The following is a 12,548-nucleotide window of genomic DNA, read 5'->3' as shown; positions in this document are numbered from 1 at the left end:
TCTATTTTGCTTTGTGCCCTGATTTTACTGATTTTCTTCCACAATTATGTTTAAACTGCCTGCTGATTTTCTTCCACAGTGGCCATAATCTCCCTCCTGGAGAGTAGATGAGGTTTGCTGACACCATCACTCACCCTTCCCAGTCATGCACTCTCACACTCCTTGCTCCCCCTCCCCACCATACACCTGCTTGGCTTGAGGACACTGAGCAACACTCCCTGTGCTCTCAGACTGTACAGGTTGTAGGCACTTGACCCGGGGATGACTCACCTGATCCTGTCCCTCATGGCACCACCTAGGTGAAGAGATATGCTGGTACATTTGAGGTTAGTTTTATGTGACCAAAATCCACTCAAAAAGTGAGGGGTAACGGGGGGGGGGGGGGGGGGGGGGGTGGGCAAGATGGTTAGGAGGGGATGGCTGAGGCTGGGCGGGAACAGATGAACAGTTAGTGAACTGCCCAGAAATCTTCCATGCTAAAACTTTGCATAGATGACGCCCTCTCCTTCCTCAGGTCCTATAGGCTGCGGCGATCCATTCACAGACTGCTTCGCGAGCTGGGCAGAGAGGAGATGGCAGCCTCTGCTTCATGGACGGTTCGACACTGAGGTCCAAGGAAGGCCTCTTGCTTGGCATTGCCTCTCCCAGGATGCTGGATGTCGGGGTCCAGGACAGCAGAGTCCACAACTGGGAAATCTCAAGCCCACCCCAAATGCTCCCTCATAACTTTCTCATAATGACCATCCCCTCCTGGGTTTTTATCCTGCTCACCTTCACAGTATTCATCACTTCGAAAAAGTAGAGTCATTCTTGTGTCAGAAAACCCCTGATGGCATTCCTCCAAAAGTTCTAACTGAAGCATCACACTGCTATCCCTTAACACTCACCCTGTCACACGCAGCTGTAGGTACCGCCACGGTTTCCCCAAATCCAAGAGGCTCACAGGTCTGCAGCTCCACTGCAGCAGTGAGAAAAGGCAAAGCAGAGCCCAAGGGAATGGAAGGCAGTGACAGAGAAGTGAGGCAGGGAAGGCACCCCAACCTGTTCAGGCTGGAGGGGTGCAGACTGGGGCAGGTAAGCCTGAACACTACTGAGCCAGGCTAGCATCAGGTATCACTGGCCCTCTTCCTCTCTGAAGAGGTTGAGGCGTAGAAGAAATGCTTGCCCAGACTGCTCAGCACAGACTTGACTGCAAAGGCTGTACTCTCTCTTGCCCCTCCAAGCTTGGGCATTTGAAGCCTACACTGACATGGCAAAGGCAAGCTTTTTTCCTGGGAGAAAGTCAAAATGCAAGGCCCTCTGGCCCCCTGACTTCGTGGTCACTTTGTTGGAGCTGAGGGCTGCCGCACACTCAGAGCTCTCCTACTGATCGACACCTGGAACAGGGTCCTCAAGCCCTCTGGGACTGGGTTACCACACATCGTGTGTGTAGTGGGGAAAGGACAGCACGACCAGCATTGTCATCTTCCTCTTCCCATGGAGCTTCAGTCAGGACACCTGAGCTTGTTTGTGGGCCGCTCACATCAGTGTTACCAGCCAGGTCAAGGAAGGACTTTGTGGCTTCTGCCCAAGGCCTGGTTCCTTAGAATCCTGTCACCCCATTTCCAAATCACCTCCCAAAGAGAAGAGCTGAGCCCATCCCCATTCCTCCTGCAGCCTTCTCCAGTCCTCGAGAAAAAAAGCTCACAGCCTGAGACCTAATACTGAATCCATGCTGTCATCTGCCCCACCTGGCAGTCCCACAGGTGGGACTTGTCGCCTCAGCCAAGACAGCCACGCAGCCAGAGTGCATCTCCAGTAATACTTTATTGTTCTGCTGAGGGGTCACATGTACCCTGCTCTCTGCCTGCCCCCCTCATCTTAAGTGCCCTTTCCCTTGAGGCCTTCTAGACCCCTGCCCCACCCGCAGATTATAGTACACTCATGAAAGAATATATATGAGTGTGGATATATGTGTGTCTATATATACACAAATATATATATATATATATATTCTGACTGTACAGTATTTATAGGTACAAATAAACCAGATGGGCTTAGAAATTACGATGTTGGCTGGGAACCATCCCACTCCAGTTGATGTAGCTGGAAGAACTATCAATCACTAGTTGGTATTTGCATGTTATCTGAAGTTCCATATGAACCAAAATGGCCAGGTCTGAATAGATCAGGTCTGAATAAAACACATCAGACTGAGATGACACTAGGCCCGTCTACCTGCTGGCTTACCACCAGAGCCAGGGGTCAGGTCTCTGCTTGAAGGAGCTGTCAGGTTGGTCTGGTCTACTCCCAAAGGCAGGAAGAACAGGACAAGGGGCGAAGGCACAGCTACTACCTCACGGCCACCACATGCTTTTGCTCTCAGCCTGCACACTGCGAATGAGCCCCTCTGCTCTCCAGAAGTGGCAGCTCATGGTCAAAGGCTACATGGGCTCCCAGGGAGAGGCAGGCAAAGTGTGGGATCCAACGCAATGGGGGCTGGTTCATTGGTCTCATGAGACCTGAGAAAAGAAGGGTCTCCACCCCACGCTCTCAAATCCCAAGTTATGCCAAATCGTCATGTCACCTGCTAGAGGCCCGTCTGTGCTTGCTCTTTAAATCAGCCTCATCAATGTCAGCATCGTTATTTATACAACTAACACAGCTCGTGATGGCAGGGCTGCCCTTGGCCTGCCTGTGCCCATTGTCTCCGGGCAAATTTCTCTGGGAAAGCTAGTTTTAGGGCCAAGGTTGGCCCCATGGGCAGGATCAGAGCCTCCTGTCCAATGGCACAGGGCCCTAGCACCGAAAAAGGGTGGCTTGGCCTCTCCTCGGTCTGACAGAATGCTGAAGGTGCAGTCTGCTTTCCCTCCTTCCCCAGCAGGCGGGAAAGCTGTCAAGGCGTCAGACCAGCTGGGCCAGTGGGCCTGGAGGGCAGCGGCAACCTTCCTACTCGGAAACCCCCCTCTCTCAGGAGGGGAGAACAGGTTCCGGGGGCGGAAGTGGTGCTGGAGTGCAGATGGGTCACTGATATTCTCTTTTCCTGTCCTGTATGTTCAGAGGAGCTTTGGGAAAAGAGGAGGAAAGACAAGGGGGGCACACAGACCCAGTTCTGCCCCTAGATGCCATCTCTGGGGGCTGTGCTGCTCCCTCTCCCCCGTTATACCCTCAGCATTAGGGCTCCAGAGTGGTGCCATCCTGGGTTCAGGCCGAAGCTCACAACTTTGTTTCAGGGCCAGCTGTCTGAAGGATGGGGAAGGAGTCCCGGATCTTTGCCACTTCCATGGCACACAGGTGCCCAAAGACTTTGTTGTACCAGTCAGGAGAACGGCCCCTGGGGAGGCAGAAGCAGGCATATGTGAGCAGTGGTTATTCCCTGAGCCCTTGCCGCGAGAGGAAAGAAAGGACTTGGCCCCAGCCTTGGGGGATCAGAGGCCTGGCACAGAGACCAGGAAGGGGCCAAGGCTATGGGGTCTGGTACCTGAGGTCAGCACGGCAGATGTGAGTGAGCCGGGAGCGGCCCAGGCCACAAGGCTCCATGAGGTACTGGGAAGTGAGCATTAGGGCCCGGACCCCTGACTCTGGCACAGGCTGCTCGGGATCCAGCGACTGGGAGACCAGCAGGCAACCCCCACGAGGCAGGTCTGAGCGCCACATCCTGCAGGGAAGCGCCACACACATTCAGGTTCCTCTGGCGGCTGCCCACCCACCTCCGCGGTACCCCAGAGCACAGCAGGGGAAGGGCCAGGGCTCCTCACCGGAGCACCACGAAGTCACGGCAGGGGTGGGGCGCCATGCTGTCCGTGACATAGTGGTACAGCTCCACACCAGGCATCAGGGCTTCCAGCACCTGGGCCCGCAGCAAGTCTTCATCCCAGAGGGCCCGTTCCCGCAGAATGCGGTGCAGCACCACAGCCGGAGGGGCCGCTACTTCTGTGGACGCTTTCCACACACGTAAGGGGTGGCCATCTGCTGCCTGTCAGTCATGAAGATGGGGGCAGAAGGCAGCTGTCAGGGCCGGGCCACTCCCACTTCAGCCTCAGGCCTGACCTGCGCTCACTGAGACACTGGCTGTCCTGCATTCCTGGTCCCCCTCTCCATTTCAGGTACTCTGTCCCATCCAGAGTACATGGAGGTGACAGGACACGGGCTCCCTGAGGCCTACTGGGCTCTATCACAAAACAGGCACAGTGCTTCGGATTTCTGCAAGTGAACAGAACTGGGAGGTGGTGATGGTTCTAAAGGCATCACTACCTCGTGTGGATGGCAGACCGTGCAGGCCACACAAATGGCCATCGACAGAGGCTTTGCCAGGTACCAACCGAGCCTCTCCCCACTGCGGCCCTATAAGGAAGCTTTTATTATGACTGTAACATATGGCAAACATCAGCATTGTGATCTTAGTCAGGATCAGATTCCAAGAGAACATGACCAGTGCAAGGAGAGTCATTTCTAGCCTGCGGCATGACAGCAATTGTGGATGGAGAAGGTGGCACAGTAAGTGGTTAAGTTGGGGCTTCAAGAGGCTGAGAAATGCAGTGCTTGGGGACAGGTCTGTCAGGCCACAGGACAGCACAGGTAAAGTACCAAGGATGGAAATGTCGGGGGCTAAACATATTGGCGCAGGGACGGATGGGAGTGTGAGCAGGGCTTTGGCAAGGTAAGTCCAGCAGGGATCCAGAGAGGAACCCCTTGATCTCATGCTTCTCGATCCCTGAAGGTAATTGCTCTGCTGGCTGACATTCTCCAAGAATCAGATGCGTGCACAGTGAGGCTGTCAGGGAGCTCCTCCTTTGGGGATCTGGAGCCCCTGCCTGCAGCACACCCTCTCTTAGCTGCCTGGCAGCGGGAGATAGCCAGACTCACCTTCCTGCAAGCCAGCTCTGTGTGCTGGGGGCCTGGCACGCTCATCCAGCCCTTGAAGCGCTCGGCAGCATCGCGCAGCAGCTCTTGGATGCTCTCTTCCATGTAGAGGCTCAGGCTCACTCCAGCTGCCCGGGCCTGCCTCAGTTCAGCCAGGGCTGGGCCAGGAGGGCTGAGTTCAGCTGCGTTGTAGGAGCCACACAACTGCAGCACCATGTCCTGGGGCACCTGGGGGGGGGCACACACACTGGACCAGGGGTCACGGGGAGCATCAGCAGTTAAGGGGGTAGACAGGCCTAGCTCCTGCAGTGAGAGTGGTGAGGAATCTTTCGGGAGAAGAGTTGAAAGGTGGAGGTTGAGGCGGATGTGTCGAGTTGACCCCAACCCCTGACTCTGGTGCAAATGGTTACCTGGGTCTGGGAAGGAGGCACTGTGGGCCAGAGTAACTTACCTGGAAAAGCTTCTTGCAGTCACTGATCATGTGTGATAGGCCCTGGGTGGCAGCCATGTTCTCACTCAAGTCCCGAGGGCCTGGCCGGCCAACCAAGCTGCGTTTGCTCTTGATCCTGGAGGGAAGGCCCAGGGAGAAAAAGCTAGCACAAGGGCATGAGGCAAGACAGCTGAGAAGCTACTAGCTTCCATCTTCCTGCCAGTAGCGGAGACAAAAAGTCCTGCTCCACAGCATCCCCATGGTGCCTGAGGAGTCAGGCTGGCCCCTTGTGGTGGTACAGGAGAATTACAGTACCAGCATTCAAGGGCCAAAAATCCAGTGGGACCCAAAAAATCCAGTGGGACCTCCCTGGCCCTGCCCTGCCCTGCCCTGCCCTGCCCCACCCTGCCCTGCTTCACCTGGGTGAAGGGCTATCCTTCTTGGAGACGTTGAGGTGGAATATAGACGGTGCCAGGCACACTGCCAGGTTGCCGGCTGTCATCTGGTTCTCCTCGGCAGAGGCAATGTCACTTAGGAAATAGAGCAGGGTCTGTAGCACCTCTCGGTTCTCATCAGGGAGTAGCAGGGTAGCGGCTTGAGCTGCTGCCAGCCATTGATCCTTGGGCAGGACTGTGAGGAAGGAATGGAGAAAGGCCTCCTTATTCCCCAAGCGGCCCAGTTGCATACCTCCTGCTTTTGGGAATGCAGAAGGCACAGCAGTGCCGAGGGAAGTTGGGCAGAGGGAAGGGGTTGGGATGGGCTCTGGGTGCTAAATGGAGCTCTGCTGCCAGTGTACAGAGTGACCTTGGGTAAGTGCCTACCTTTCCTTGGGTGCCTCAGTCTATCCTTCCACATGATGGGCTTGGGGAGTACAATGTGATCTCTCCCCAAAGCAAGATGATGAATGATCCAATGACCTCACAGGTGAGGCTCCATTTGCACGCATGAGGTTTATCTCCCACAACCCCTTGGATTCGGGGAGGATGAGAGAGAGCAGTTTGCTGGGGGCAAGTGTAGGAAACTCACGTTGGTAGATCTGCAGGAAAGTGGTGGTGAGCTTGCTGGTGAAGATAGGCTCGGGCAGGTCCCGGAAATACTGCTTCAGCAAGTCAGCCACATCATAAGCCGACTGGCCCTCATAACAGACATGGTCAGGGGAAGTCTCATTCATCTGGCGCAGGTTCTGGATCCTGGACTTCACCCCAGACTTCCGGAAGATGCCCACCTGGCCCATGCAAAGGAGGGAAGGGAAGTAGGGTAGAAAGGTGGGAGAGTTGAGGGGGACCATGAGGCCAACTCTGGCCCATGGGTCAGGAGTGTGGGCTGTCTCCCAGAGAGCTCCAAGCCTTGAAGGCTTCCCACTGGGCATGGGAGGTGAGAATGGTAATACCAGAAGAAGGGGTTAATGGTTTCAGCCAAGGCAAAAGATGGTTTTCTAGTCATAAGTAGGCCAAGGTGGGCCTAGGCTAAGGCAACAGAACCCATGCCAGAAAGAAGTTAGCACAGGGCTATGCAGAAGGGAGATTTGGTTCTATCCTTGCTGGGACCTCCTGAAGAATGGAAAGGTCTCTGGTGGACCAGTCAGACCCTGGGGCAGGGGCAGAGCAGTTCCCTCACCAAACGCTCAGCCTCAGCCCTTGCAAGCCCACCTCTGTGGCTCCTGGAGGGGCTCACCTGGTCTAGGCACTGGCTGCGCAAGTAGCGCATGGCTTGCTGGATACTTTGTGGCAGCGGCTGGCCTGTGCGCTGCACGTGGATGAGCGGTGGCACCCCAAACACGTGCTGGTCTCGGTAGTCTGGGGTCTTATTCCTCTTCATAAATTTAGGTACTGACCTGTTTGGGGGAGGGACAAGCTGTGAGGAGAAGGTGGAACAGGCCCTGAAATGGCTTGGAGACTGTTTGCCATCTCAGGGGGCTCAGGAGGGGGTGAGCAGTAGAAGAAACACATCACACCCTCAGAGTCAATATTCACTGGGCAGTCACAGAAGAATGCAGGGAGCTCTCAGTCTAGTCAGGGAGGTAGCTGTGACAACAGAGAGGAGGGAAATTCAGCAGGCGCCTGAGGAGTAGGTGGACATTATCCCAGAGGAGAAGTGGGGAAAGGCATTCTAGGAAGAGACAACAGCATGCACAAAGGCAAAGAGGCAGGAAAAAGAGCACGTGTTACTTCTAGAGTTTTGTTTGGAGGTTAGACTGAGATTCATATGTTGATCTACATTTGTGACCTACTGAAGGGCTTGATCTCCAGCTCATTCTAATGGTCCATATTTTCACTCCCACTGGAGTAAAAAACTCATTGCTTGGCCCTCCCTGGTGGCGCAGCGGGTTAAAGCACAGCACTGAGAATCTGAAGCCATTTCCACATGGGTTCGATCCCTGCCTGCCCCGGAGATTACCACATGGCGCGGCAGACCTCTCCTGACCCGCCCACTGCTCCCCTCAGCAGTGTACTTTGTCGATCTGCCTGTTCTGCTCCCCACTCTGTCTCTGGTGAAGCCTCTCGCCGCCCCTGAGCTTCTGGCCTATACCCCAGTTCTGTATGAATAAATAAATCTTTAAAAAAACAAAACAAAACAAAATAAAACTCATTGCTGGCTCTCCCTGGTGGTGCAGCGGGTTAAAGCACAGCACTAAGAAGCTAAAGCCACTTCAGCATGAGTTAGATCCCCGCCTGCCCCAGAGGTGACCCACATGCTGCAGACCTCTCCTGACCCGCCCGCTGATCCCCTCAGCAGTGTACTTCTTTGATCTGCCTGTTCTGCTCCCCACTCTGTCTCGGTTGAAGCCTCTCACTGCCCCCACACCTCTGGCCTGTACCCCAGTTCTGTATGCACAACTAAATAAATCTTTTTAAAAAACCTCATTGCTTATGAGTGGCCAAATAAAGAGCCTGAGAGACGAAGCAGTGAAAGGATTACGATAGGAAGGAATCCTCTGACAACGTGGAGTCACAGAAGGGAGCTGGTCTGGAGAATGACCAGCAAAGCTCCATTTTAAGCCAATGTCCCTGGTTGGGGCATGGAGGTTGGCATGAAAAGTCACAGCTCAAAGCCCCAGGTTCACTTTCCTTCATCAAATATGACACCCATACTCACAGGGACCCCATATGCATCGCCCCCCTACCAGTCACCCAGAGCCACACTGGCCTCCAGAGCCACAGCCCCTCCAGTCTGATACGTCAGACCACTGAACTGGCAGGAAGACTGTTGGCAGCCACCCTCTGAGGCTCACCCTCCCGATGCCCTGGCATGGGATCAGGCAAGAAGCCAGCATGTGGAAGGGAGCTCCCCAGTCTGCCCCCAGTGGCCCAGAAGCACTCACCAGACCCAGCCCTGTTTGTGGGGCACCGTGTACTTCTCCATGAAGGCGGTGAGGCGCAGCAGTGAGCCCTTGTGCAGAAGGTGGATCTGGCCAGCAAATTGTCGGTTGATCTCTAGGGACTCTGAGTTGAGGCTGGGCCGGTGGGAGTTCTGGAAGCTGTGCCAGCGTAGCTTCCTGCTCAGGACACGGGGGAGGAAGCCAGAGGAGCAGGTTTGGGTAAAGCTTAGATAAGGTTGTGTTATTCTACTCCCTTATTCTCCCAAAACGAAAAATAAGTCAGGGGGAGGGGAAACTACCTACTGTTGACATTGCTGCTGGGCCCTGAGGGTGAGTGGTAATGTCATTTTAGATGCCAAGGCTGCCCAGTGGCCAAGATGCTCTCAGGGAGGATGGCCACCTAGTGACAACAGGCAGTACCAGCCCCCAACTGAAACTGCTGTGCGGGGGCTGCTCCAGAAAACCCCAGAATGGAAAAGTGAGGATCAGAGACCATCTCCTCTAACACCTTCAGTTTCCACATGGGGAAACAGGCAGAAAGAAGAGCTACAATTTGTTCAAGGTCATAGCATAAGCAGGGCCTAAACTAACACTGTATTTTGCAGTCCTGCAGGCTTCCCATTTCCCTCCTGCGACTGGCTGCCTGGAGGCAACCAACGCATTCCCAAGAAACTAACCCTGGTCTTCTCCGCTGAGAAACTCACTTAAAAGGGAGGCGGCACAGGAGTGGGGAGGGAAAGAGAGTGGAGGGGAGAGAGACAACAGAGGAGCCTGGCTCCATATCTACCCTGAAGTCCTACCTGCAGGGTCTGGTAAGCGAGGCCCCAACACCTGAATCTCGCCGTTCCCGGGGGGCTGCTGCCTGGAGTCCAGCTGGGGGCCCTGCAGCTTCACCCTCATTCATGAAGCTCCCACTGCTGTCCAGTTCACTAGAGGAGGCCCCAGTGTCAGAAATGGAGTGTCCTTCTTCCACAGAAGTGGGTTCCCCTCCTGAAGTCGCCTCCTGCTCATCATCCTGGGCTGGGCCGGGGGACTCAGCCTCTGCCTGTGTGGGAGCCTGGACCTCAGCTGGAGCCTGAGGTGGGGCTGCTGGTTGCACATCAGCCTGACCCAGGACAGGGGACTGTCTGAGGGCCACAGCCTCCTCCTGGCTCACAGCCTCAGCCTGGCCTTCAACCTCAGCTGTTGCTATTTCTATGGACAAAGTGGTTTCTTCCTCTTCTTCCTCATCTTCTTCCTCTTCCTTCTCTCCAGGCCCCAAGTCTGGGTACATGGTCTGAGACCAAAGCTCTACCCGTTGCTGCAGCCCCCATACATGCTGAAGGATGTCATCCAGGTGGGCGTAGCTGCCCTCCCCTTCATCTTCGTCTTCAGCCTCAGCCCTGGCCAGCAGAGGCTCCACCGGGTACAGCTCGGGCAAGTTGTCGTAGGTGCTGGCGTGGCTGCCCGTGGAGCCGCAGGACCCGCGGCGTCCCTCGTAACCCCAGCGCCTACCTGGCTGCCAGTCTGCCAGGCGGTGTTCATTGTCAGGACACAGGCTCTCGATGGAGAGGGAGCGAGGGAATGTGCCGGGCTTGTGGTCCCGGGGCACGTGCACCAGACAGTCACCCCTGTGTGTCAGCTGAGGGTGCCAGAACGTGGCAGGCCAGTCCCCCCAGGCTCTCTGAGTCTCAGTGCCACTGCCACTGGCTGAAGCGATGGTCTGGTTCTTCGCCCTGTAGAATCCAGCTGAGAGGAAGCCACGGCGACTGCGGGAAGTGGAGGCTTTGATGGTCTTCTCCAAGGTGGCTGCCTTACGCTCTGGCTCTGCTGGCCGACCGCCACCCTTCTCCTTCCGCCTCAAGGACTCAAGGTGCTTGAGGAAGCTACGCGATCGGTGCTTCTTGGCCTTAGACTGGAGACCCTTTTGTCCACGGGTGGGGCTGAGGAGGGGCCGGTCACTTGGGCCCGGGGTGCAGCCTAGCAAAGGCAGGTCTGCTGGCTTGGGGGCCGGTAAGCTCACAGCAATGGCTGGCAAGGAGGTGACACTAAGCTGGGTGAGGACACTCTCACAGCTGGAGGTTACTGGAAGGCTAGTGCTCGGTGGGGCCAGCAGATCAGAGGAACCCATGCGAGACCAGCACTTATTTTCTTGCTGGAAGGCCCAGTGGTTGCTGACAGTACACTGCTCTTCCTCCTCTGAGTCTTCATTCTGGGAAGGGTGCCACAGGAGGTCAGAAAAACCCAGCCCACAAGCCCTTGTTAGTGTTCCACTCTCAGTCTCCAAACTCTTGGGGGACACAGAGGTGCAAGGCCCTGCCTTCTGCTTGAGAATATGTTTTAGTGGAACCACTGGCTCTGGGAATGTGGGAAGAAGCCGGGAGTCATGGATGGGGCCTAGAGGGGGTGATAATGATGATTTGAGTAATCTCATCCCCACTCCAACTACTTTACAGAAAGGAAAACCTAGACCCCGCCCCCCTGGCCCCACGCCCGCAACCATCATGCAGTATGTCAGTGACAGACCAGAGTTAGAATCCAGGCCCATGGGCCTCCTGGCCTCAGCAGCCTCCCAATTATCTAGGCTACAGTCCTATATTAGAATCACTGAATGCCAGAGCTGGAAGGAAATGTTAGGTTTTCTAATGTTTTCTCCTCTTTTTCAAGGTGGAGAAACTGAGGCCCAGGGAGAGAAGAGGCTTGCCCGAAGTCACTCAGTAGTCAGTGGCAGAGCTGGGACCAGTCCCAAGGGTCTCTTGCTTCCTGGTTCGAGGCTCTGGTCATTTGGCTGACCTACCGACGGCAGGTAGCTGGTCGAGAAAGCCCTAGGGGATACCTGTACATCCGGACTCCGCATGTGAGGGCTATGTGCAGGCCCAGAGTCCTCTTGGTTTTTGCAGCCCCACATTGACAGAGTAACAAAAAACTTTGAGAAGCTATTGATACCAACCCCAATTTACTGTATAAAATGAAGGTCAGAGGAATGAGACCTTGTGGGGTTGGGTAATCTTGGCTTCTCAGACCATATATGCCATGTTCTTTCTACTGCATTATTCTGCTTCTGTGCGCATCCTCCCTCCCCCGCACCCCTCCACACACACACACACAAACACACACACACCCTAAAGTCAAAGACAGTCTGCCATCAAAGGAGGTAGTTGAAGCACATGCATTTCCCTAGTAAACACAGGAGGGAGAGGTTGGGCTGAGTGCAGTTTCTGAGGCCAAGGGTCAGGATAACGCTATTATGCTCCAAGTTTGCCAAGACCCCCACAGAGATCTCCACACCCTCTCCCATGCTGGAGAAGGGCACTTTTCTGGATACCTCAGACTCCCAAGGTGATGGAGCTAATTTCCCATGTCCTGTACTCCGCCAGGGGCCCAAGACCACAGACAGCACCCTCCCTAGGACTTGCCTGCTTGCATTGAAAATGAACCTCCAGTTTCATCGAGGCACAGTTGTTCAAGGTCATCAGCCTCCTGCAAAGAAGTGAAGCATTGTCCACCCAAGAACCCCAGCCCCCCCATACCAGACGTATCATCCCAAAAACTCCCAAGAGACCATCACATGCCCAAGCCACCAAAATTTGTCCCCAGCCCCAATGTTCATGAGATTTTAACACCAGACACATCACTGGAAAGCTCCTGCCCTCCAGGGCTTATAGATGGGGACAAGCCACTACCAAGGTGGGACATGTTCAAGAGCAGAGCAGACAGAAGGCACAGCAGGCACAGAGCAGGTGGAAGAAGAAATATCCATGAACAGAGGGGAATGCAGGTGGAGAAGGCTTCTCAGAGGACAAAAATGAGGTTTGGAGGGTGAGGGAAATTAGCCAACAGGAGCCGGCAAGGCAGTGGTCAGTGGACAGACCAGTGTGGGTGTGAGACAATGACTGAGGCTGCTAAGGTTACGTCAGAGCCAGACTGCAAAAAAGGATCCAGTACCCTGCATGTTCAAAAAGCTTTGGACTATCCCCT

At 55.1% G+C, this 12,548-nt stretch overlaps 1 protein-coding gene across 1 annotated transcript; it reads right to left on the bottom strand.

Moving 5' to 3' along the window:
- Window positions 1–1,787: 1,787 nt before the first annotated feature.
- On the bottom strand, window positions 1,788–12,050 carry STARD8 (StAR-related lipid transfer (START) domain containing 8). Its single transcript, XM_012733949.1, has 11 exons — window positions 11,987–12,050; window positions 9,392–10,782; window positions 8,595–8,768; window positions 6,947–7,106; window positions 6,299–6,497; window positions 5,692–5,902; window positions 5,294–5,408; window positions 4,846–5,070; window positions 3,738–3,955; window positions 3,461–3,637; window positions 1,788–3,313 (listed from the first exon to the last, which is right to left on the bottom strand). Exons 1-11 carry the CDS (start codon window positions 12,041–12,043, stop codon window positions 3,196–3,198), a joined length of 3,045 nt encoding a protein of 1,014 aa, XP_012589403.1. The 5' UTR covers window positions 12,044–12,050; the 3' UTR covers window positions 1,788–3,195.
- Between the last annotated feature and the right edge of the window lie 498 nt (window positions 12,051–12,548).

The sequence above is a fragment of the Condylura cristata genome, unplaced genomic scaffold (assembly GCF_000260355.1).
Source record: "Condylura cristata isolate star-nosed mole 26May11 unplaced genomic scaffold, ConCri1.0 scaffold00043, whole genome shotgun sequence".
NCBI lineage: Eukaryota > Metazoa > Chordata > Mammalia > Eulipotyphla > Talpidae > Condylura > Condylura cristata.
This window is presented reverse-complemented; position numbering and strand designations above follow the sequence as displayed.